The following is a 25,080-nucleotide window of genomic DNA, read 5'->3' as shown; positions in this document are numbered from 1 at the left end:
TTTATACACGCGCGAGATGGCCCCTGCGCATCGTCTTCCCTGTCTCGCTAATTGGGTGCAGCGCGAGAACCCCTTCTAAGCGTGCTGGCTGTAACTGCCGGCGTACAGGAGTATAGGCGCACACAAAAGCCAGGAGCTGTCGATCGGTGTTTTGCCTATTCGGTACACATATGATGGAAAAAAAAAAGTAAAAAGAACACCCCGCCCACTCTATAAGTACTTCCAAAGTACATTGCCAACAGGCCGTACAGCAATAAGCTCGAAGTGCGTCTGTGGATGGGCGTCTCTCCAAACATTAAAGTCCCTTGAAAACGTCATCGACGGCTAACATATCGAAATATCATAACTGACGCCACCCAGTTACCACGGATAGGGACTGTCTCAGTGAGGTATATAAGTTCGGGACCATATTGCAACGTACGACCTTAACAGCAACGTTCGGCTTTAGGGCATCTAGCTTAACCTGCCGTCCTACTGCGCGGAAGTAAGGGGGCACAGCGCGCTCCCGCTGTCCGAGATGCGCGCATCATCAAAACAATGTCCGGCGCGGCGGCGGCGGCCAGGCGTGTGTTAACGCGGCGAGAGTGCGCGGCGTCCGCTCAAGGAGCGTGGAAAGTGCTCATGCATTCGTGGCCGCTGGAGCCATTACACACACGCGCTCACCTCGGGGCGGCTTTCATTCAGTCAGACCAGCTCCCGCGAAGGCTGAGAGAACTAGCTCTGTGAGCTGTGCGCGAGCACGCAGGGCGTGGCATTGGCCTTTCGCCGCCGCGGCGGCGGCTTTTCGCGAGGCGTGCTTCGAGGCACCTCGCCTGCTGGCTGTAGGCTCGAAATCAATGAACGCGTTTGTTGGACGCAGTCAGCTGGAGACAACATAGGACGCCGTGGACGGGAGTGGCGCTATCCAATATGGTGCATCGTCCGTATACAGTAACGGCAGTCTGGGTGATTCGATCCGCCTACGAGGTACACTTTGCAAATGCGATATCCGACGTCTGCGACGGCATCGCAGTGGAACTTGTTGAGGTAGTGAAGTTGATTGTTGGGTCAAGGGCAAACGAAGTCGATAGTATCAGGGTAGCAGGGCGTGTAATGCGAAGACAGATAACCTATATGATCTCGGAGTGTAACGCAAATGACATCTACGGGAGGGAAGCATACGCCAAACACTGGCATATTCAGGTGGATAAGCGTGATAAGCAAGTCTGCGTGTGGGGTATACGGTCGAATTGGACAAAAGTACGAGATGCTTTTGCCCTACAGTGGGTGTAATGACTCGCATGCGATAAATTAAGAACCAGTCAACGACGCACTAATTCCAGTGAACGGCATCCCTATGTGGTTGTCGTCTATTGGGATCGTTTTAGCTTTGGACTTTGTTATTATCAGTGCCCTTGAGTATGTCCTGGCTTGGTCAAGTTAAAAAAAAAAGGGGGGGGGGGGGTGAACTGTCATGTTGCTAGAGCCCCTAACTTTGTGATGGACGTTACCACGAGTGCCGTTTTATTATAAGAGAGAATTTGTGACGTGTGTGGAGCTCGCAAACTGTTGTTGACTCGGTAGAAGCGAGAGCAAATAACAGTTTATACTGTACGGTACCCGACGTAATATATGGTACGCTCCTCGCATTTGCACCCATGGAGCACTTTCTGTTCGCCCAAACAGAACGCCTCCGTCACCCGTGTAGAACACACATACACTGGCCCGTTACCAGTGTGCTTGGAGTGAGTGAAAAGACACGTCCAAACCCGCGGAAGCTTCGCTCGTTGCCAAACACGGCTTGCACGCTTTGAACGAGCGTTGCCTGGCGCATTGGCGAGAGGGCGCTCTTGGCAGCTGCACGCGTGAAGACGGGATCATTAGCGGCTACAACTGGCGTGAGTCCAAAAGGAGGCAGCAAGGCTCTCCTTGAACATGCGCGCGTACAGCGGGAATGAGTCGCTAATATACGCGTTGCTGGCGGGCCGATCGCGTTTCGAGAAAGATGCATGATTCGGGAACATATATATATATATGCTATGAGGAAATCAAGCAAGCATTTGCTGTTGCGACAGTTGCACTGTGTGCAGCCCGTCGGCTTCTTGTGGTACTAAGACCCATTTCATGAAAATGATAGCCAAACATTTGAGGTAAATCATTTATCCGACCAAACGGCTCCGAGAACCCAAGAAGGGCAGACACACTTACTAAATTATTACATGCATTTCACGGTACTCAGATTCCTCGCAGAACGACGCGACTGCCAACGTTCCTTCTCGTGCGGTGCTGACAGATGTCTGTCCTGTGCAGCGCTACTAAATTACGTGCCAGACATAACATGACGAGCAGAGGGGGGCCTCAGCTGTTCACATCTCTAAGAGTAAATATATGGATGCTGTGCCACTACACGTTCGCGTCGCATCCTTTTCCCACGAGAAAATCGGATATTTCTGAGACAGGCCTCTGCCCTCACGTATTCTGCGTGACACTGAACAGGTCTTCTTCTAACTGAACTTTACCATAGCTGATCAGTCCAAGTTACATGATCACTGTGGTCCTGCGATTATAGGTGACCATCACCGTGGCGCTGTGGTTCTATGGTCCCGTCATCCTGTGGCCATGTCCGTAGCCCTGTCGTTCTGTGGTTCTATGGTATCATGATACTACGGCCAAGGGGATGAGGCCTTATTGTCCTATTGCCCAGTCCTATAGGTCTATAGTCCCATAATCTGTTGGACTCTTGCATGTTTCTGAGTCCATATTTCCGTTAGACTGTATCCTCTCGTCCTAAGCCCAACTATCGCTTCATCGTGCAAGGGAAGGTTAAAAGTCAAGACCTGTAAACATTTATCCTAATCTTACTCTCATCGAACTGTTAACAGAACAAGCACGAATTAGGTGCACGCTTGAATTGAAGTTCAGGTATAAGAAGGAAAGTGTGTGGCGCCGTGAAGAAAACACACCAAATTAGCCACGTGTAGACAAAGCTGAAGAACAGATTGTACACCTCTATTTCTCAAAACTGACATGCGCAAAACGTAAACGCATTTTCAATCACTTCTTTCTTGAGATTTAGTTCATCGATAGTTGGAGAACAGCCAATGTGCCACAAGAACTACAGAGCAAAAGTCAACCTAGTCAAGGTCGATGGTCGAAGTCGAAAAATATAGTAAAATAATAATACGAACAAGATGACAGGAAACAAATTGTCAAGTTAACGTTAAGAAGCCTGTCGATCACACCAATGTCAGCTATCCACGCAATGAGAGAATAAGTTATTTATCCGAGAAAGAGTATGGACCCAGCCTTGGTTTCAAAACTATATTTAGCGAGGAAGGACTGAAAGCAGCTTCAACCAATTCAGGAGTAAGGAATGAGACAATAATGTCTTGCAGTGATCCCTTGAAACAACTGAGGAAAAGGAAATAAAACACAGCGGAAGCCTGACCTATATAGCAATGCCTTGCTTGCCAACCAATCGCAAATAAAATAGCCCGAAGCTCAATCAAATTTTAGATTAGTAACATGTAATTGCTCCGAAGCAAAACTATCCACTACACATTGGGCTCTAATCCGAAACAATACTCTGCAAGGAAAAAGGAATTATTTAACAGCATACGGCGTGGTTGGTCACGGGCACAAAGCAAGGTGATGATTTTTGGAGAGTCAAAAAGTAGGGGGAAAGGAAGTATGAGAGTGATGAGGAGGGGGGGTAGGCGCGTCCGCTTTTCTGCGCCGTGGTGTGTGCGTAACGGAACGCCTGTTCGGTTCGAGGCGCAAAAAAACGTCGTTCCCGACTTCCTTGCGGCCTCTCCTCCGACGGTTGCTATTTTTGCGACCACCGTCGCTCGCCGCCACCGCGCCGCTTGGGTTTCAGCGCTATGCGGCTTGCGTGGGCGCGCGCTCGACGCCCCCGCCCCGTCGACGGCGGGCTGCCTGCACCACCAGCACGCCGCCGCCACTTGCTTGCTCCTCGGCGGGATTATCAATCGTCGCTGATCGGTCGCGCGGTTTACGCCACCCTAGTGCGGCGCCGCCGGTTTCTCTCGCTGATGCATGCGCACGCACATCTTGGCAACTTGGGACAAGCGTGCGTGTGTGTGCGTGTGAGGTCGAACATGTGTCAGGGGAAGTGTCTCGCGGGTGATGGTGGCGGCAGAGCGGCCACTAGAGCCGCGGCCGAAACGGGCTTGCATTTCTAATTTACCGCACTCCCAACTCTGTTGCTGCTCCATGACCTTTTTTTTTTTTTTTTAGACTGCCATTCTTTGTTTTACGCTCTTCCTAGCTTTAAAGTGCGGGGCGGGGAATAGGGGACGCACCAGGGAAACGAGCGATGAGCTAAGGCGCGGCGAAAGAACCGCGCCTTTTCTCTTATAGCGTCTTGTGGACGCCAAGTTTTCCCCTTCCTTCTCCACCTCCTGCCTGCCTGCCTCCTCCCCTCCTTCCTATATAGTGTGCTTTAAAGGACATTAATCATGGCCGTTTGAACTTTCTTCTGGAAAGCAGCGTTTTGCTATGGGGAGAGGTGGTGACTAACCTTGCGTGACGGTGGTGCTGCGTATGCGCGGTTAGGAAACTCGATATGCTTGGGGCTTACTTGCAGTCTGTTCTGCGTAAACTTCTGTGCTTTGCTGCTGCTTTTTTGTATTGTTCTTGATTGCAAGCTGCTAACTACGTGCCGGGGAGGCGCCTTTATTTTGTTGCTCCACCACCGTGCCACACATGCGTCGCGTCGGGAGCCATCGGTCTTCCTGCGCGAACCGGTTAACTAGTGTGCGCGCACCCACAGAACACCCAATACTTAGCAAGCAGGAACTCAGAGCAGGCACATCGTCAAGCTGCTGGCCAAATAGTGTGTGTGTGTGTGTGTGTGTGTGTGTGTGTGTGTGTGTGTGTGTGTGTGTGTGTGTGTGTGTGTGTGTGTGTGTGTGTGTGTGTGTGTGTGTGTGTGTGTGTGTGTGTGTGTGTGTGTGTGTGTGTGTGTGTGTGTGTGTGTGTGTGTGTGTGTGTGTGTGTGTGTGTGTGTGCGTGCGTGCGTGCATGCGTGTGCGCGTGTGTGTGTGTGTGTGTGTGTGTGTGTGTGTGTGTGTGTGTGTGTGTGTGTGTGTGTGTGTGTGTGTGTGGTGTGTGTGTGTGTGTGTGTGTGTGGTGTGTGTGTGTGTGTGTGTGTGTGTGTGTGTGTGTGTGTGTGTGTGTGTGTGTGTGTGTGTGTGTGTGTGTTTTGCATACCGACTCTCACATTGATGGAAGGCTAGCGTAGTACTTACTGATGCACTCTTCAGGAGTTCACCCTTTGTATACGGGAGACCATGGGGGCAAAATGCGACATCGGACGAAACACTGCATTTTGTTCTTTAGTGCCACTTAAATTTTAAGCCGGCAAACATCTTTATGGGACATTTAGCTTAAACTACTCGCTAAATTTGCACTAGAAGTGAGTTTATAGTAGCTGACGAGATTGGCCCTTCGTCAGCGAGTCTTGGTGAACGTGAAAGCAGTGCAAAACCGAGCGAATTTCTGCTGGTTAACGTATTCAGTCCTATTCATGCACAACCGATAACATCTTCCTGAATTAACGCAAGGTCTTTCTTTATTACAGTTTCTAAGACACAGAGAGAGAGAGAGACCTTTTGATGGAAAACATTATTTAGCCGGCGTTTAGAATTCGCTGGCATGATCCTCTGCGTATGAAATGGAATTGGGGAGAGAAAGAGAGAATGAGAGAGGTGTGGCAAATAAAACAAATAATTATAGATACTAATCCACCTGGCTCCTCGCTCGCTTACGAAACAGTTATTTTCGCAGCAGGCTACGTGCCGGGCAAAACGTCACATTGTGTCATTCGTCAGTGTCTAAAGTAAGGAAGGGTGTTGACTATATCTCTTGCTCTGAGCGGAGCCTTTTCTTTCTTTCTTTCTTTCTTTCTTTCTTTCTTTCTTTCTTTCTTTCTTTCTTTCTTTCTTTCTTTCTTTCTTTCTTTCTTTCTTTCTTTCTTTCTTTCTTTCTTTCTTTCTTTCTTTCTTTCTTTCTATTTGAGCCCTGTGGGATGGTCAGCACGTAAAAAGAACACTGATTGCCAATACGCACGAAAAGAACAAGGAGAATTCTCTCGAGAACATCAAGAAGCACCGGTTCCTCCAAGCGTTCTGGTGTTCCTAAATCTGCTCTACACAAGCGCAAAAAAAGAGAGAAAAAAAAGTAATGACGAGGGACATAAATTGCACGAATACTCTCTTTATATTAATCGGTGCACCATGTACGGTTAGCAAGAATGGCTATTTCTATTGAGCATAATGACGCTTCAATTACATCTCTTCCCTATCACTAACGAATCGAATGACGTCATATGAATATTCAAGGAACAAAAGCAACATTTGCTACATTGCAGCAGTAAACTTTTCACAGAAAAAAGGAAACTCTAAATGTTGCACAGTGCGCTTTGCATGGCTATAGAATTCAAAAAGTTTTACCGAGCCATAGAAAAACAAACAAACAGGGCCGTGTTATGTCTTGAGCATTTGTCATGCCAACATGGTATGTTCAGAAAGGTTGTGTTGATGTTCCTGGAGCCAATTTCGTATGCATTTATTGCAAGATTGAGCAGTAATAATGCCTTTAATTTGGAGGAACGTCTCAATTTACCCAAGAATTGTGCGAATAAGGCGACATAATGAAATTTCGGACATCACAAAATTTACTTCGCTCCTGCTCAGCTGGCCTTCTTCATATTCAGTGAGCGCGAGGTGTAGACGGAAGCAAACGTTACTTTAATATTTGTCTCGGTATTCATGTCTCCTTTCGCGTCGCCCTTCCCTATATCATCGGTGTAAAATGACAGTGCTAAAGCAAAGTATTGAATTAGATTGCCATCAATGGTGTAAATAAGTGGAAGGAAATGAACTTGTGCGATACATTTATAATGCGGGAAACAGAACCGATGATCGGTTAGTGTTGCATAATGGAATCTAAATATGAGCCCGCCATGCTGACTGAGTGGTTAGTGTGCTTGGCTGTTGATTCCGAAGACGCGGGTTCGTTCGATCGTAGCTGTCGCGTTTCGATGAAGACGAAACGTGCACGCTCTCGTGTGCTGTGCGACGTCAGCGCTTCGCAGATGTTCACATTTCCGGAGCCACCACTATTAACGAACGTTAAGCTAACGTTCGTTAAACTCTATGTAAATCAAGCCAAACCAAGCCAAACCAAGGTACAGAGAGGGAAACACGGCCCAGCTTGGTATGAGACTATGCGATTGTGGAGAGACGTAGTTAGATACTTCTTTGGACACGACGGCCGTGACTACAGGTGAGGTCTTCTTGCAGTGTATAAAAGCACCCGACGACAACTAGTGACACTGCTGCTTATGGTGATGATGATGATGATGACGACGATGATCTACAGTTGGGGTTCTTGCATTCACTTTCGTTAGTGTTTGCTTCGTTCCGATTTGGCAGGGGTGTGTAATATTGGACTTTGAAACGTTAAATGCTCTGACATTTAAGTCGTTTCGACGAATATACAAAGCCGGCATCTATACCCTCTATTGGAACCTCTCCAAGGCCGTGTAATTTCGTTCATTCAGAGATTGTTCAGTTTCGCCTTTGGGCACTGAACTCTGTCGTGCCCGTATTCTGGTCATACAATGCGCGGGGAAACAGCCGACAACCACCAGGAAAGCAAAAAAACAGTATACTATACAAAGAAATGCGACCAGAAACTAGACACGCTTCATGATGAATGCGCTTTTTAGGCAAGACCCACGAGACGCATCGGTCACGTCGTCATCAGCGTTGTCGAGATACGGCGACTGCAGGCTAGGCGCATTGCCCGCCGCCGATGTAGCTGCCGTTTGCAACATGTGGCGGCGGCGAACAGATCGAGTTCTGCGTGTCGTGTGAAGGCCTGTATCTATCGCTGATGCAGCGGCCGCCGGCGCTGATGATCCGCGACTATCGCGCGGGCGCGGTCTCGGGTCGGTCGGGCCGGCCATGAATCATTTTGCGCGAGACGCGAAGACGTGTCACAGCGGATCCAAGCTCCGTATATATCTAATCGCGCCGTGCGAGACCGATGCGGCCGAATTGCTCTCGTTAGCCGAGCTCTCGCTACTGTGCTGGATCTCCGTATACACTCCATGGAAAGAGCAACCGCGGGCCCATCATCCCTCGCTCAAAAATGGGAGGAGGGCGGTTGTCTGTACGTTATCTCGTATACACACTTGGTTTCCTCGAAACGCAGCGTAATCGATCCGTTCGTTGCGTTCTAAGTTCGTCCGTGCTCATGTCTATACGGTTTGCTGACTCTGCCTGCGACGAGCCAGTGTCGCCTTTCGCAGACCATTTTCGGAGTCATGGCACTGGTTCTCAGCATTTCTGGCGTATTGATAGTCTGGACAACCTTGAACGAGTATAGTGATAAGGTAAAGCGGGTCGAGGCACGCGTTGTTTGTGGTGCACGGTAAATGTATGGCACTGGACCGCGCTTTAATTGGCGGAATTCACAGGGGGACACCATTGTCTTCTAGATGGCGTAGTCAGTCTGCTGATGATGAAATACGGCGCTTGACATGAAAACCGATCTTCCGGACATGGAATGTGCGACACCTCGATTCTGCGCTAAACGATTAATCACTTCATTGAAGTCGGGAAGAAGAAAAGGCCGCTTAGTTATATCTGACACAGTCTGCGGCATAAAAGCGTATAGCTGCAGGTTACTTGACAGCGACTGTATGCACGAAGTCTTCAGTACATTAATCATGTAAGCAAGCATATGTGTGTGTACGGCATGTTGTATTATGTATGCAAAGCTCATATATAAAACAGAGAAACTCTGCGTCGTTTTTTCATAATTGTCTCGTCTAGCCACACTGTGCAATGCAGTTATCTAATGCTACTTCTATTGTATACAACACAGTGGTCGCATGCATCATATCATCTGGTATAGTACATTCAAACATGGTATGTTTAGAGTACAGGTATTGTTTTAATTTATATATATATATATATATATATATATATATATATATATATATATATATATATATATATATATATGTGTGTGTGTGTGTGTGTGTGTGTGTGTGTGTGTGTGTGTGTGTGTGTGTGTGTGTGTGTGTGTGTGTGTGTGCGTGTGTGCGTGTGTGCGCGTGTGTGTGTGTGTGTGTGTGTGTGTGTGTGTGTGTGTGTGTGTGTGTGTGTGTGTGTGTGTGTGTGTGTGTGTGTGTGTGTGTGTGTGTGTGTGTGTGTGTGTGTGTGTGCATGCATGCGTGCCCTCATCCCCTGAAGGTCTTCGTGAGCACAACATTGAATTGTGGGGCGGAGCGGAAGCTGCAAGAAGACGTATCTTCGACGATGTGCGGAAAGCCTCATGGCCGCTGATCAATCTGCGAAAAGAGGACTCTTCCATGCCCCTGACCAACGTCCTCTGTTTGAGAACCAGTCCATAGTTTAAACACCTGCCCGTGGGCTTGGAAGAAACGCGTCTTGTAGACGCGTTAGTCAGGAGACTGATGCTTTCTTCTCTCCGCTTGTTTGAGCTTCCGCGGTGAAGAATTCCATCATTTGTCATTTCTGCAATGTCTACCATGGACAGCGAAACATTGCAGGCGCTGAAACCGAGATAAGGCACAGTCGGCTTGTATACTATAGTGGCACATGTCAACTAACTATGCGGCCAGGCCACGCCTTTAAACGATGCCGCTCCTTTTCATCTTCTTTCTCCGGGGCGGTGTTTGTCCCCAGCGTCGGCTCTCCTCCGGTGCCATGGGTAGCGGCAGCTTGGCCTGGACATTGCCTGCTCCGCGCTAGAGCGTGACCACTCCCGCCGACGGATTCGCGCCTCGTATGTACCCGTCTGCATATATGTACTCATGTCCTGTTATGAAGAACAGCCCCATGCACAATAAGGGAGCACACTCTTCAGCCAAAGCCTTCCGGGCGGCGTGCAGGATACATGATCATTGCAAGAAGCGACAAAAACAGAGGGGCGGGGAGCGAGCTGCATGCAGGCAGACTGCGTGTCACCCAGTCGCGAATGTCAAGTGCCACTCGTCTCGAACTCGGAACAGCGGCGACGGCGGCTGGCGGTGTCGATGTACGCATAGGGCGCCGCGCTGTCTTCTGTCAACAAGCCCGAGAGCGGCGGCGGCCACGTATCGGGTGTGAACGCGTGAGCGGTTCTTTGGCCCGGAGATGAGGATGAGGAGGAGGCGTAGCCCCGGATTGTCACTTCCGCCGGAGGTGAACTTACCGCTCTACATTCTATATATATATATATTGGTTCGCAACGTTTGTCGTGTCGTCGTCGTCGAATCACTGCAGGCCAAACGGTGGGAGTATAGGAGAAAGAGAGAAGAAAGGGAGGACGGTGGCAAGACGGCCGGGAAAGCGTTGTCGGAGCTTTTCATCTCTGTTCTGCTCCCGGAAGCCGCGTACGCGTCAAACGCCCACGCAGTATGTGTGATGTTCCCCTGACAACGAGCAATCAGGAGATGTGCCGGACACCCAACGGCAACGGTTTGTTCGTGTCACTCAATGTGCGTGCGTGCTCTCACCGTTTCCGAGTGCTGCATGGGGTCGCTGGGGCCGTAAAAGATTAAACGGTGCCGCTATCGATGCAGATACGAAGTGGTGGCGTTAAATGCTTGATAACGGAGAGACCTCGATTCGGATAATATACCGTAGCGGTTTTCCTGGTATCATTTAACGGGACGAGGGCGTCTCGCTTCTCTACGTACGGAACACTACTTCCGGTCGTATATATAAAGGCGCCATTTGACACAGCTTTTGTTCTTTTACTACCTCTGCCCACGTTTTCTCTTTTGCCACGCAAAAAAAGCTGTCGCTCTGATTCCCTAAGGACATCTTTGCAACAGACATTCCGTAGTGTGTCGTCATTGCTGGGCGATGAAAACAGCCAACTATAAAAGTATGCAAAAGTCAAGGAGAATGAGCTGCGGGTCAGGTGCAGAGACGAAGGGTGGTGGTCGCCACCCCAAATATTTGCATACCACGCTAATAATTTGCCAACGTTCAACCTTCAACATTTTTGTCTGTGAAGATTACGCCATGAAGGTTTCATTTACATTCCCATTTATTTGCAGGGCAGCAACATATTATATCGCGTGTTGAACTCCACTCTTATAAGCCATGACACACTTCATTCGAGCGATTTTATTTGCTCATCTCCATTATCCTGCCGCGTGTACGAACATCTCAGTCCAAAAACAGTGGACTTATTCTATTGCTCTGCGTTTCTTAAGTTGGCGCCTCTTCTGATAACTGTGGCGCTGTAGAGGAGATATAGCCGCTCCTTTGTTTTTTTTTTTTATTTTTGTTTTTTTTTTTTATAGATATGCACGTTCTCTGGCCTAAAAAAATTCTCACCTGAGTACGCTCCATCCCTTTTTTCTAAAAAACCGGGATGTTATCCCCTTGTGGCAAATGTCACTGTGGGTTTTTCTGTCGTGACCCTTTCAGTATAGGAAGATATTTCAATCGAGTGTCTAAGAAAAAAATTCCACAGGGAACTTCACACTGATAAACAATGGAATCATGCAGAGGCCTGGCGCTATACCCAGGGCCGCGATCACATGCAGGCGTTCTTGGCGAGCGCTGCTGTTCTCATTCCCCGCTTCTTGCAATTGAGTCTAACTCCCACGGTGCCTCGTATATCTCGTGGCAAAAAGTTTCCCTTGCCCTTAAAAAAAAAAAAAAAAAAAAAAAAAAAAAAAGAACCAACGTCTTCCATTCCAGTTTGACCGCGTCTCAATTTTTCTTCGCATCTTATGAATTTCAAATCTGCCTGTACCAGCAGCGAACGACACCTTCTGGATAGTGTTCGTTTGCGACCGGTATTTTGTGTATACTAAACCGTGGCAGATGGTGGCTCACTTACCGCGCAGGTTTTCAGTGTGAAACCTTCGCGTAGGCACTGTCCGGACGGGCCGTACCCTTTGTGCAGCATATCGTGTGCATTCGTGTCGAAACAAAAGAAAAGTGCATGCGCCCTGTGTGAGGGCTTCTGGTTACATGGAAACCCTGCTGCTGCTTCTTACTGTGCTGCTTCTGCTGCTACCTACGCAATGGGGTGTACGCGAAGAGCCGTGTTTGCTCTGCAAGACTGTTATCACCTGTCGGTGTCTCGGCGGTCGTTTGTCTCGTGATAGAACAGGAACGAGGAGAAAAAAAAATGAAGTAAACGAGATAAAAGTAACCCACCGCCGCCGCGGACGCCCAACGCGACGCCGCCTCCCGTGGCGAGGGACTTGGCAAGGCGAGATCTCGCGGTGGAAACTTACGCGCCGCAACGTCGGACAACCGGCAGCCGGTGGTTCTTTCTCTTAGGAATATACTTCTCGTTTCGACATCTTTATATATGTGCATGTGTGCTCCCTTCTCCGTGCGCAAGGCGAGAGCGCGAAACGTTGACTGGCGACGATAAGGCCGGTCGTATACAACGTCCCCATATACTGGGCGCATCAAACGCGGAGCGCGCGCGGCGAGCCTTTGAAGACCTCCTTGGACAGCCCTGACTCACGCAGCGCTGTATATTCGCGCACGCGCGGTGGTGTTGGTGGTGTGGTTATATATACACAGGGCGCGCACTACTTGTCGGCGCAGTGCTTATCGCAAGGACGCGGGGGGGGGGGGGGGGGGGGGGGGGGGGGACTGGAGCATGTGCATGGGGGCAAGGCCCGGCTTTAACTGCTGCATGCAGCAGCCTGGCGGCGAGATTTGGATTTCCTTGGGTGGTTGCTGAAGATGGGGGAGGGGAAGGACAGGGGGCAAGGTTATTGCTTCCATTATCTTTCCTAATCTTTTCGTTTTGTCTTCTCTCCGCGGCAAGACGGAAGCAGCCTGTTTTGTGAGTATCCAGGCTACCCATTTCCCAAGGTGTAGAAAAACATAACAAAAGCAGCATGGCTTCCCTATATTATATATATAAGAGCATTACCGTATTCATGCACACAGGCCGCCGAAAGCATGCAGGAGTACAAGATAAGCTTGCGATTTTCAGACCGTGCCAGAAGAACTCATCATACAGTACACGCGGCTTAGTGCCTATATATATAAATATATATATATATATATATATATATATATATATATATATATATATATATATATATATATATATATATATATATATATATATATATACGGTTACGGGAAGGCTTAGCGAAAAAGAAGCTCTGTGAGCTTCCGGCCGCACTGGCCACGAAAGACCCAATATGAGCCTTAAAAAGCCCTAACAGTACCGCAAGGATTCGACTGACTGCGCTGGTACGCGAATCATACCCACCCATTATACTTCTGTAACAAACAAGTTGATCTCCTTTCGGACACACCGTCCGCACACTCAGTGTAAACGATTCGGTTCCTCCCATCTTATGTTGCGTCTGGAGAGAACTGAGAGAGAAATGAATCAAGGAAGCGGCTCAATGAGCTCGCGGAAAAGAGCATGCATGCCGCGTTTGATAACCACCTCGCTGGTGCATGCTGTACGTATACGTTGAGAGACCCTATTATATAGCGCAACTCTTTACGCCTGTCCCGCTCGTTCCCGGCGGAATGACGAAGCGGCCACGCCGCGAGGTCAACCTGTGTGTGACCCATCCCGGCGGCGAGACACACGCACATACGCACCTGGCACACGCATATATACAGTATATACATGTCAGCTCGGTCGTGTGCCCGCGAGTGTTTCGGCGCGTGGCTCTCCGCATTGAACATGCGCATAACGGCTCGCGTTCGGCGCGCGGCGAAGCGCCGCTTCCGCCCATCCATATTCGTGGCCGAGGAGCGAGACGGCGCCGCGATGACAGCGAGCACGCTCCGTTCGCGTCTCGCCGGTGCCACGCAGGCGCTGACTGATCTCGTTTTCTTCTTCCGTTTTCGTTCAAAAAACGTCGGCTTGTATGCATGTATACACATACGATAGGCGGCTGTGCGCACTGTCTTGTTGAGCAAGAGGTAAGCTCTCCGCTCAGGCGCAGGTGGAGAAGCATGCAGGACGACTGATTTTATTCGGATGATCGAGGCTCACTCTACGTTGAAGGAAGGGTGAAGGAGGAAGAGTTAGGGGAGGTGACAAAAGAGGAAAGAGTGATAAAAAAAAGGGGGGGGGGGGATCTAACTTCAAGGTCAGACAGTGGTGGAAATGGCACAGCAAGTAGACATGCTATCAGTGAAAAGTGTGGAGACAAAGCACAGAATCGAGGATGAAGGAAACTAAGAGAGCTGGGTAAGAAGACAGAAGAAAAGATGTAAGCTGTGAGAGACGGAAAGAACGAGGAAAATAATCAACGGAGGTTGGAGAGATGAAACAGAAACCGACACGACAACTGCAAAACAAGGAAGTAATGGTAAGGGAAGATCGAGGAAAAGAAGAGCAAGAGCCGCCCCGAGGACGAGCAGAAAAGATGGGTGTACGCGGCGCGTGGCAGAGGAAGAGAAAAAGGAGAGAGGGGCATTCAGAAGGTGGGCGAGAAACCAGTCGGCATCCATTTGGTTGTGTCACGGGGCTCCTCGCAAGGAGAGACAAAGCGACAGCTTAACTCTTACAAACGGCGCCCATTGGTCAGCCGAGCGTATCCGGAATAGGGGGCCATGCACGCAGTCCCGTGGCGAGCGGAGGCCGCCGAAACGGAAAGCGCGCGCAACCGGATACGGTGCTCTTTCAGATGTGGGAATACAAAATCGAAGAGGGCGGGAGGGGAAAGGTGGAGTGCCAGCACACACTATCCGAATAGCGGCAGAGGCCTGGAAATGCATTCGTCTCTGGCTGCAGTCGCCGCGTCTTCCGTCCAGTGCTATACGGGATATAATACGTCGCTCAGCGCCGTTCAAGTGTGTGCCAGACATGACCACTGCACACTTTCCGCGTACTTTAGCCAGGGTATATTCCTGAATAGGTGTGCTGATTGTACTCCATATTTTGATAGGCTGCGCTAGAACAATTCTGAAATGTGCGTTAAGAAGGTCGTAGCAAACGGTCACAAATTACAATCGTAATGTTCAATAATTAAAAAAGGAAATCAGCATATCCATGGTCTAGACACACAAAGAAAGCCCCCGCTATTCTGACTTAAATCGAAAAGCGGAAATGGGCTTGAGAAGGTCGTGCAATATGCAGAGAGTGTAAAAAGAAAAGTGGTACATTATAGTGTGCGACAAGGGAAGCGGAGCACGTTTATTAGTATCTGTATAATACAGGAGGCGACAGAATCGGATTGTGCGTTAGAGCTTTAAACAGATAAATTTGCAAACGAGAGGTCGCTGAGCACCTGAGTACAATCCGGAACTTGGAAGAAAGAAATAAAGCAAGTATGAAAGAAAGAACTGTAATAAGAAAGGACATTGCTCGGTGTGTGATGCATTTGGCGGATATGTGTATACCTACTGCGCGCGGTTCCTCGCCAGAGCGGAGCGTTTGCTATACGCGATCATACGGCGCTCGCTTGCTCCGCGGTCTCCTGCAGGGCCGATAGCTGGGCGCTTCGAGTGGTGGTGGTGGAAACGTTTATTGGTTCGCACAGCCAGCCGGCCGTCGTGCGGCACTCCCAGTATATATAGAGCGATGGCGGCCGGGTTCGTTGCGACGACCCGCGGACGTCCCACAGTGGCCGGCGGGGTTACGCGCGCGCTTAGGGGTGAGGTCAGAGGTCACCGCCGCGGCGTACACGCCAGTGCCAATGAGGTCGACGCGAACGGGCTCTCCTTCTCCGGCTGCTCACGGGACGAGTGCCGCTGGCAGCGCGTGCGCAGGCTTGGTCCTCACGCCGGGCGGGCCTTTCGTAAGCTGCACTATACATATTGCGCGCGGCCACTCCCAGATGGGCTTGCTCGGGATTTGTCTGCGTATATCTCTCCACCAGAAGGGAACGATCACTTGAACGGAAAGCGGCGGCTGCTTAGAGCAAGCCTTCCTTCCCCTGCACGGCGCAGCAGGTCGATTGCAGTCACGATGAGTGTCTGCGTGGCCCCTTGGGGTCCCCGACATGCGATGTAGAGGGAAGTGCGCTCGTACTTACTCTCCGTACGTGTACGCACGTATGGCCACTCCCAGCTTGTCGGAATGCTTGGTGCCTGCCCTTTTGATGCCCTCCGTGCTCACTTGTGATGCCTTTATAGGTATACGTCCGAGTGAATATGAGTGGCGCGCGTGGTGCACTAGCGGTGGAAAGGGGCGTCGGATGCGGCTGAAATGCGCCTGACTTCTTGGGCTTTCCTTTGCAGCTGAACGAAGAGATAACGAAGAGAACGAAGAGCCATGTGCTCAGCCCCATGGCGGACAATGTTCGGTCAGCTTGTATGGATTGTCCTTTACTCATATATCTAACGTGCGCGATCGATGAAAGCCATTATGGAGCCGCTTATAGTTAGTGCGCAACTACAATTTCGGCTATGCCAGAAAGTGCACGTGCATTTCACCAAGAAACTGATGTCTTTATCCTCCCTCCTTTCACTGTGACTGTACATTTTTTTTTTTTTTGTTTACTCAAGCTTGCCATAAGGCATATTATAGAAACTCATGTAAATTATTTTCCGTAAGGAACCGGAGCAGGCTTCCACTCTTATCGTTGTCGGTGAGCCATTTAGAGAAGCCCTCTTCCCTTGTTGTGGTTAGTCCCACTTCGCGCAGAATCTGTGTCCTTGATGCCCTTCCTGCACAAGTCCACAGCAGGTGGCGAACATCCACTTTTGAAGCTGGTGTGGAACACTTCGAGCTCCGATGTCTGCTTGAGATTCCCATCGGCATTTTACCGACGGAGTAAGGGCCGCCCCAGCTCTTATCCTTCTAAGGGAAACCTCCTCCAATCTCGTTAAGTTATGAGGGAGGGGGAATGTAGACGGGGGATTGAGGGCACGTGTACTTTTCCTTAAAGAGGATGCTAAGATGGGAACAGCGGAGCGGGCATCAAAAGGGAACCTGGTGGGACGCGCATTAGTGTTTAGAACTTCGTGTGTGAGGTGGTCAACTTTTCTCTAGCTGCTCAGCGTTCTCAGCATCGTCTTGTGTCCAATGTATATACCTGGATGCGTATCTTTGTTTTTTTCATTGAGAGCGTGGATTTCCTGGGTTACACATAGCGTCTTTGTTACTTTCTTCAGTTGTTTTATGGAAGATAAGGAGTCTGTATAGATGTGGGCTTCTGTTATGGAATCTATTTTATTTATGGCCTCCATAGCATCGCGGATTGCATAGAGTTCCATCACAAGCGGGTCTGTAGAGGCGTTTACTTCTATTCTCGTCTCCGTCACGTAACCCCGTCATTGGAGCGCATTTTACTTTTATGTGTAGATGGCACCGACGAGACGAAGGTTCTCATCGTCTCATCGAAGTTAGCCGACGCAATAAAAATGACGTGAGACCGCAACACAATCCCCATCCACCTATTGCCGTCATGTTGCTAAGTTGGGTTCTCAATGGAATGACTGATTTTTCCACTCTTTTGTCCACCGCCGCAATCAAAGGCTGTGTCTTTTATGGTCGTCATTGCGTCTGTGCCTGTTGCATCATTAGTTGCTTCTTTTTATTTTTCAGTGTAGCCTAATGTTTACTTGGCTCGGTTTATGCGATGGCGTCGCAAAATTAACGACTGCGTGGGTATCTCTGAGTAAGCATCACGAGAAAGCGACTAAGCACACACCGTTAGCAGCGAAGCCGTTATATTCCGGTAAAAAAAAAAAAAAAAAAAAAAAAAAAGAAGAAGAAAGGAATGAAAAGTTGGTGAAGGCATTTTTTTATGTATATGCATGGCTGCAGAGAGCGGTAACGACTTTCCTATAGCTCACAGTTCAGCATACAATTATCGCTGCTCTCAAAAAAAATAAAATAAAATAAAACCGGGAAATGGAATGAGGTGACACCCAAAGAAATAGGCCCAATCCGAACTAACATCATATACGTGCCGTTACCCAACGTCGTTGAGTTTATTATTATTACAGCAGCTGAGCTGCCTCGCCTGAGAGACGTATACGAGTAAAGCTCGTAGAAGATACGACAGATCATTCCTGAGGGTATTATGCCCTAACTTGTCCGGCCGTCGTGCTCAAACCCGCGCACGCTCAATCGACTCGTTTACGCGTCTCAAGCCGCGAGGTGGCGCCGTCTCACTCGTGGCCTCGCTGGTGTATGCGCAGCACGGCGCCATAAACGCTGTTATCGCTCGCTTAATGGCATAGCGGAGACTTCGTTAGGCCATTTCTTTTTCTTTTTTCATCCCCTTTATATCTTCCCTTTCCACAACGCACTCGCTTCCTCCTTGCACCTTTCCTCCATGGCGCGCCCGGTGTCGCTGCTCCGTGCCTCTCTCTGTCTCGGACTGTTTATCTTGGGTATAGCGGGCAGTCGGTTGCTAATTAATTGCCCATGACCGGCCACAACGATGATTAAGTTCCCTCCCTCTCTCTCTCTCTTTTTTTTTCTCCCGAGATCACGTCACGTCGCACTTTACGCCTCGGCGCGTTTCGGTACAAACACGTGCGCGACGTGTCTGTGGCCACATTCTGACTGCTGTATATATGCATGACGACGGGCAACGAGAAAAAGATAATAACAGAAAAAAAAAGTGGATTAGTATTCTTAGCTCTTGGAGCCCAGGGAATAAAACCCGCTCGCCACATCTCTTCTTTCGTTTCGTTCTCCTTCCACCTGCCGTCGCTGCTCCCGTGATTAAAGAGTATATCGTGCGAGTCACGGCTATAGCCGTGATGTATATATCTATATACGCGTGATTCCTGGGCGCTTGGTCGGTGCAGGGTCGTGACGCTGCGATACGTCGGTACGTTTCCGCCCCAGAGGCTGATTAATTGCGGCGATCGCAACTGGTCAGCCGCCGCAAGGTACAACTTCTTCGCTTATGCGCGCGCTAACGACTCTGCCGGTGCTTTTCATATAATTTATTCCTTTTCGTTCTTTTTTATTGGCGCAGGCAGCCCATTCCTGCGCTTGTATTCATGCACCAGCGACGAAGGTCGACTTTACCAAGCTTGTTGGTAGCGAAGCCCCCATTGATGGTAATGTATGTGGCTCAAGCTGACTATCCCGTATACATGACCAGATCACTGTTCAGTCTGTACCACTGTGCATGCTCAAAGTACCGAGTTTTTCCAATCTGGTATTTACAGCTATTGGGCACTTTGAGATAACATGCGCAACTTGACCCCCCGAAGGCCTCCTCCGACATGTCACTAGCAGCAATGACCCCCCCCCCCCCCCCTTCAATGTTAACATTTGTATGATTATTGAGTAATTCGCCTTCATATTATTAAAGTGTAAAACATCGTAAGCGGAATGAACTCATGTACATTTAGTCCTCTTTCAAGCGGAATTGAGGTTATATAAAAGTCAGGGCAAAACAAGCCATCTATCATGCACATGTTAGCACGTGACATAGCACGTGTTAGCACGTGACAAAAGAATAAGCGAGCACTGATGATTGCATGTTTGTTTATACCTCATATGTTCCTACATCTCTGTTCCAAGAGAAAAGCATCAGTGACGTGCTCAGTGAGCAGCCGAAGTGCATGTTGCGCATTTCGCACTGTCCACATTACATTCCGGACCATATTGTCGAGCCGTGCATATACACAGCTCGGCAAGCACTCAACGCACATGCGCACTGCCTGTCCTGTTGTCAAACTCAACGCAGAGGCGCATGCGGGACTCTTCATCAGCATGGCCTTGCACGTCGTGCCCCAGTTTCCGCATCCTTGCGTCCGGCCAAGCGGATTGAGTTTTCAATCTGTCCATGGGACCAACACACGCACGTCCTGCGCTGTGTCACTTATACTACCGACAAGGGAGCGCGGATCCTCTTATTTTGTTGCCTCTGGCATGCTCGACGCTTCCAATTATAAGTTGCGCGCTATCAGCACGCCCACCGAGCACAGCCATTTCTGTAGCTGTCACCCTGTCACACACGCACGCGCCGTGTCACCGTTTTTGAGATCAAACTTGTTTACGTCCAAACGCATGGTCACGCTGTAATGAGGAGCGTCGCATCGAGAAAGCAAAACAGGTAGGGCACATTTGAGAAGCTTGGAAAATAACAGTGGTGAAATGGACACAGGGAACAGCGTTTAACTGACGGAGACAGAAAGGGGTCAGCGGGAGAATGTTGAGCAATGGTCGTTCATACTAGTGCTTTACTTCCGGGTATACACTCACGTCGCACTGCTCTTATTGAATCGTTGTTTGCCTGCGCCTTGACACTTGTAAAACTGGCAGTGCTACGGACGCTGCCTGAATTCTGAGGGGAACGCAATTTGATGAAACTATATAACTGCTGGAGCTTTGTGGTATTTCAAAGCTTCTGTCTGCAGGTATACTGCAGGTGCTCTCAGCCAGGATCATGGGCTCGCACACATTTTTTTGTTCTTTTCTTTTCAAATAATTAAGATGGGTTTTGGTTTGTGGGCACTCCCCTGCGGCATGTCGCAGGTTTTATCTCCATTGCCTCCGGGGGGGGGGGGGGGGGGGGGGGGGGGTTCATCTATGGAAAAAGCTATAAGGGCCCCTGGCCTATCTATAGCACTCGGCTCATCATGGGTGAAGCACCAGACAAATGCATGCTGCGCCTTGAAATCCCTGTTCAACTCGTAGGCAACTTGAAAGCGGGCAACTGTTAACGCACATACGTACGTAGCCCGTACTTTTATTTGCCTGTATCCTTGCCATAGGCACTCTAGTTGAATATAGTTCTGTCATCGAATCGCCATGTACAGATTTCACATTTTGCAAGGAGGCTCTTGACGAGTATGGTTCTCTCATCGAATCGCCATGCATGTAGATCTCGCATTTTGCAAGTCAAAGGGGAAGTGTGAAGTATTTACCTATATATGAATATAGCTGGAGCGGTAATGGGCACATATATCTTGTGTAGACTTGGCCAGATTCCTTCCCAGAAAGATGGAAGGCATAACTGCAACATGTAGAGGGATGCAACTGCTGAAAATAAGTCTGAAAGCAATCCATTCGTCGCTCTTCATCACTACGTTATATTGTATCTTCCATAACTTCATGGCTGCTCTGAGAGATCGAATTAATATCGTCCGTGCATAATGCTGAATGATAATCCACTTTTCCCCTTTTTCACCATTACACATCAGCCATAATTTCACGGCAGTGGCTGCTCTAAGAGAGTCGGGAGATTTGTGGTCTGTGCATGCTTACAGTGCATTCTGAAGAATGATATCACCTTATTTGAAAGCCGTTTTACTCATCATATCACCGGTGTACCCAAATGGAAGCTGTGTTGCATTGTGCAAATGCTGTTAAAGGATATCTTTGCACATATTTTGTGAAACTTTCACCTGTGTGGCATGTAGCGGCGATGCAATGTCCACCCGGTGCTTGGCTTCTCTGGGGTAAAATGCGTGGAAAATGGATGTTTAACACAGCATTGTGCAAAAATTAAAGAGTACTACAGAATCTGCATGGAGGAATGCGAAAGCATGGATGCTGTTGTGGTTGCTTCTAGTTGCTTCATTAACTTCTTGTTTACCCATTTTCGTCTTTGGTACTTCCAAATTGCGCGCCAATCCCTTCCTATGCACTTTTTAGGCTCTACTTCCGGTTGCGTGACGTAATATCCTCTACGTCACATTAATTCACTTCTTGTTTACCCATTTTATTCTTCGGTACTTTCAAATTGCGCGCCAATCCCTACCTATGCCCTTTTTTGGCTCGACTTCAGGTTACGAGATGTCACAACCTTGACGTCACCTTAATTGAGTGATTTAATTAACTATTTTAGTATTTGAGAAATTCAAATGTGGCGCCAAGCTATTGGCTAATGAGACCATTTTCGCCTTTACTTCTACATTTATTGCCTCTAAATAATTACCTAATTAACTTATTGACCTAAATATTTGTAGGGCACAACATTACGTCCCCCTCTATTGATTGACACCCCTCATTAACCTCTACCACTTCTCAATTACTCACAACTGCTGCGGACACGAGGTTGCGTGTTCTGCCTCTAATAAATTACCTAATTAGCTTATTGGCCCAGCGTTCTACTGGCCTAATTATTTTAGGTAACAACATTACGTCACCCTCTATCGATTGAAACCACTCATTAATCTCTACCACTTCTCAATTACTCACAACTGCTGCGGACATTATTTTGATGACGCGGTCTGCGGACGAAAATCTGTAAACATAAGTAATGCTTTCGCATTAATAAAAAATACCTAGTGTCAGGACGCTGTTTGTCCAAAGCGGGTGTTACAGCGATAAAGGTCATCATCATAATTGTGTGAGTGTTATACCCATGTTACACGAGCGTTTTCAACGGCAGTTCAGTTGGCGGTCAGTCGAACTGAACGATATAGTTAGCGACGTTACACGGCAGCGCCGACTGTAGTTGAAGTCTCGACTGCAGTTCAGTTCAACTGAGGTCGGCGGTCGCAGTTGAACCAGTCAACTGACAAGATGGCTGCCAGCGGACACGCCGCACTGGTCGAATCGGCAGCATTTCCAACCGCTATGTTATTTCCTCGGGAGTCTGAGACCTCCCGAGCTTCAAAGTATGAATAAAAAGCAGGCAAGCATTTTTTTTTTTGTTCTTGTCAGTGATGTAATCGGAAGATTTCTTCTCTACCGTTTCGACAATTTCGCAGTGAATATTAATAAGAACTAGTAATACGTTTTCGAAAACCAGAAATGGAGAAAAATTATGATCTCTCTCCTTTGTATAAAACGATTTGCAATACAGGCAACCAGCCGCTTTCTCTCTTCCCCTATTTAAAGTTTCCCTTTCTATCAGTGCTCGAATCACTACAGATCACCCCTCCGATGGAGCCAGACTTTAAGCACTGGTTATCTCACACCACACGCAAGGTTGTTGCCCTATCTAACGCAAGTCCAAGCCTGCAGCACCAAAACGAGTGTCAAAACACAAGCTCGCGAAGCGGCACCAAAACATAAATAAATAAATAAATAAATAAATAAATAAATAAATAAATAAATAAATAAATAAATAAATAAATAAATAAATACCAACGACGATTAAGCAACGAAACCAAGACGTGACTCAAATGGATGGACTTGGCAATGTGTTGAGTTCACTTGTGGCGTACTCGAAAGAAAAAACGCGTACAAAATATGCAATCCAACAATATAAAGCGTGCAAATATTGTATGAAGTTATTTGTAATAAAAAATAAAGCGCTTTTGTTTTGTCTGAATTGCTTGCACGTGGCGGGATCACGTGCACAACTGAGTTTCGCGATATATTTCGTGTAAATGCATGTGACTGCCGTTCAGTTCAACGTCAGTTGAAAAGCTGAACTGTCATTTAACTGAATGGCAGTTGAAACTACCGATTTAATATCAAACTATAATTTCATACAAAGAAATAGATTGCATCTAATAAACGAACTAAGTGTAGCCAACTGTGCTAATTGGGTCCCTTTGCGAATTCATAGGAATAACAAGCCGCGCTAGCCGCCACGGGCAGTGTTGCCTTATACTAAGTATATTTGCGCGTCAATGACAGAACGGTCGATGTGGTGGCGCACAGCGCACGCCGTTGGCTTGCGGAGTGTTGGACTGGACGGAACATGCTCACCCATGTCCAGCGAGGCACGGAATCCATGGGCCGGCTGTGCGGGCGCGTCGAAGGGAGGCATAGGCTACCGTCGTCAGGCTGCCGCGGCCGCTGCAGCTCCGGCGGCGCCTGCCTCAGCTCAAGCCTCTCCGTTGGGGCCGCCGCGGCGCCGCTGCCGTCGTCCAAGTCCTCGCTGGTGTGCTCACTGCAGAAAACAACGCGGCAGCTGGGGACACACTGTGCAGTCACGGCGACGAAGAAGCTTCTCAAGCAAATTGGGTGCACAGGCTGTCTCAGTACACTGCAAGCCCAAATAGCATAACTTGAGCTTGGGCAAGATGGTGCATAGCTGTTGGTAAGGGGAGCATGCGCACAAAACACTCACGGAGAGAAGAAATAATGGGACAGGCGCTAACACGTTTTCAATAAGTGGTCGCTGGGCGCCGCCATATTGCTCGCTGGACTGCATTTTGCATTGTCGCCAGCACGATGAAAGCCGCAGTGGAACAGATTTTCTCCGCAAAATGCAGTCCAGCCAGTACTATATGATACCTTGTGAGACGAAGTATAGGCCTGAGTGGACACCTTGTAATGTCCGGACTTCTCCATCTGGCCTCAACAACTACATGGTCAGGTTCACCAGCTTCCTGTTGTCATTGTCTTGTTTTAACAGGGGTTTAACAGGGGTTGTGTGTGTATGATAGGGTAGGGGGGGGGGGGGGGGGGGTATTGTATCTAAGTGTGTTCACAGATGACTCACGCGGCTCTGCAAAGGCTAGGCGAGACCAGCCCTGCATTCAACTACTGTTTTGAAAATAAGATATCTGCAGCACTGGGAAAGACAGAGGAGCCCTTGCAATTGTGCTCCTAAGCGTATCTCGCCCTATGGGCACTATATGATAGAGAATTGCGCTAACATAAATAAATATGTTACCTCGGTACCGATGGCCTCTCGTTCGTTCTCTGCTATTTTATGTGCAGCAGCCGAGATAACCAGCGTAATCAGCATTTTCACAGACAGAAAAGTGAATGAATATGCTCGTTATTATGGCTAGGCCATTGACGCAGATACAATTATGCCAATTCTTATTCATTGTGCTGTGACAGGCTGCGATCTCCTCAAAGAATTCGAGTGTATCGAGGCGCAACGGTTTTCTTGTCGCCCCGTGGAGCCCCAGCTTATCCTGCAGTCACTAAAGTAAGTACCCTGGAAATTTATCTTTAGTTTTCCTAGAAGGAACGCAATGGCAGTGTACAGTCGTGCCTCGTTGCCTTATTATATAAATCCGGCTGTAAGTGTGAAGCTTTTGTTGGAAGTAAACTTGTTATTTATGTAGCTCTGTCCGGGCTATAATCGCGTGGTAAAAATTCAGGAACCTATTAAGCCTCGTGTATTTCTTTCTTTCTGCTTGGTGCTGACGAAATGCAGCGGACATGAGATGAAAACGACTGCGCGCTGCCTCTTTGGTTGGTTGGGCGTCCTGTTCAAAAATTTCTCAGCTTTAAAGGGCAACTCCGGTAGTTTTTTCATCATTTTGT

General features: G+C 48.5%; 1 protein-coding gene across 1 annotated transcript in view; it reads right to left on the bottom strand.

The window, feature by feature from the left end:
- LOC146207403 (uncharacterized) overlaps positions 1–23,718 on the bottom strand; it is a 118,819-nt gene extending 95,101 nt beyond the window's left edge. Inside the window, exon 1 of the mRNA XM_084587112.1 lies at positions 23,563–23,718. Coding sequence (XP_084443238.1) covers positions 23,563–23,623 — 61 coding nt within the window. The 5' untranslated portion in view covers positions 23,624–23,718. The remainder of the gene's footprint in view (positions 1–23,562) is intronic.
- Positions 23,719–25,080: the final 1,362 nt, after the last annotated feature.

This window comes from Amblyomma maculatum, chromosome 1 (genome assembly GCF_055883805.1).
Source record: "Amblyomma maculatum isolate TAMU_Amacu chromosome 1, ASM5588380v1, whole genome shotgun sequence".
In the NCBI taxonomy this organism is placed as follows: Eukaryota; Metazoa; Arthropoda; class Arachnida; order Ixodida; family Ixodidae; genus Amblyomma; species Amblyomma maculatum.
The sequence above is the reverse complement of the archived record's forward strand: the minus strand, read 5'-3'. Positions and strand labels throughout refer to the sequence as shown.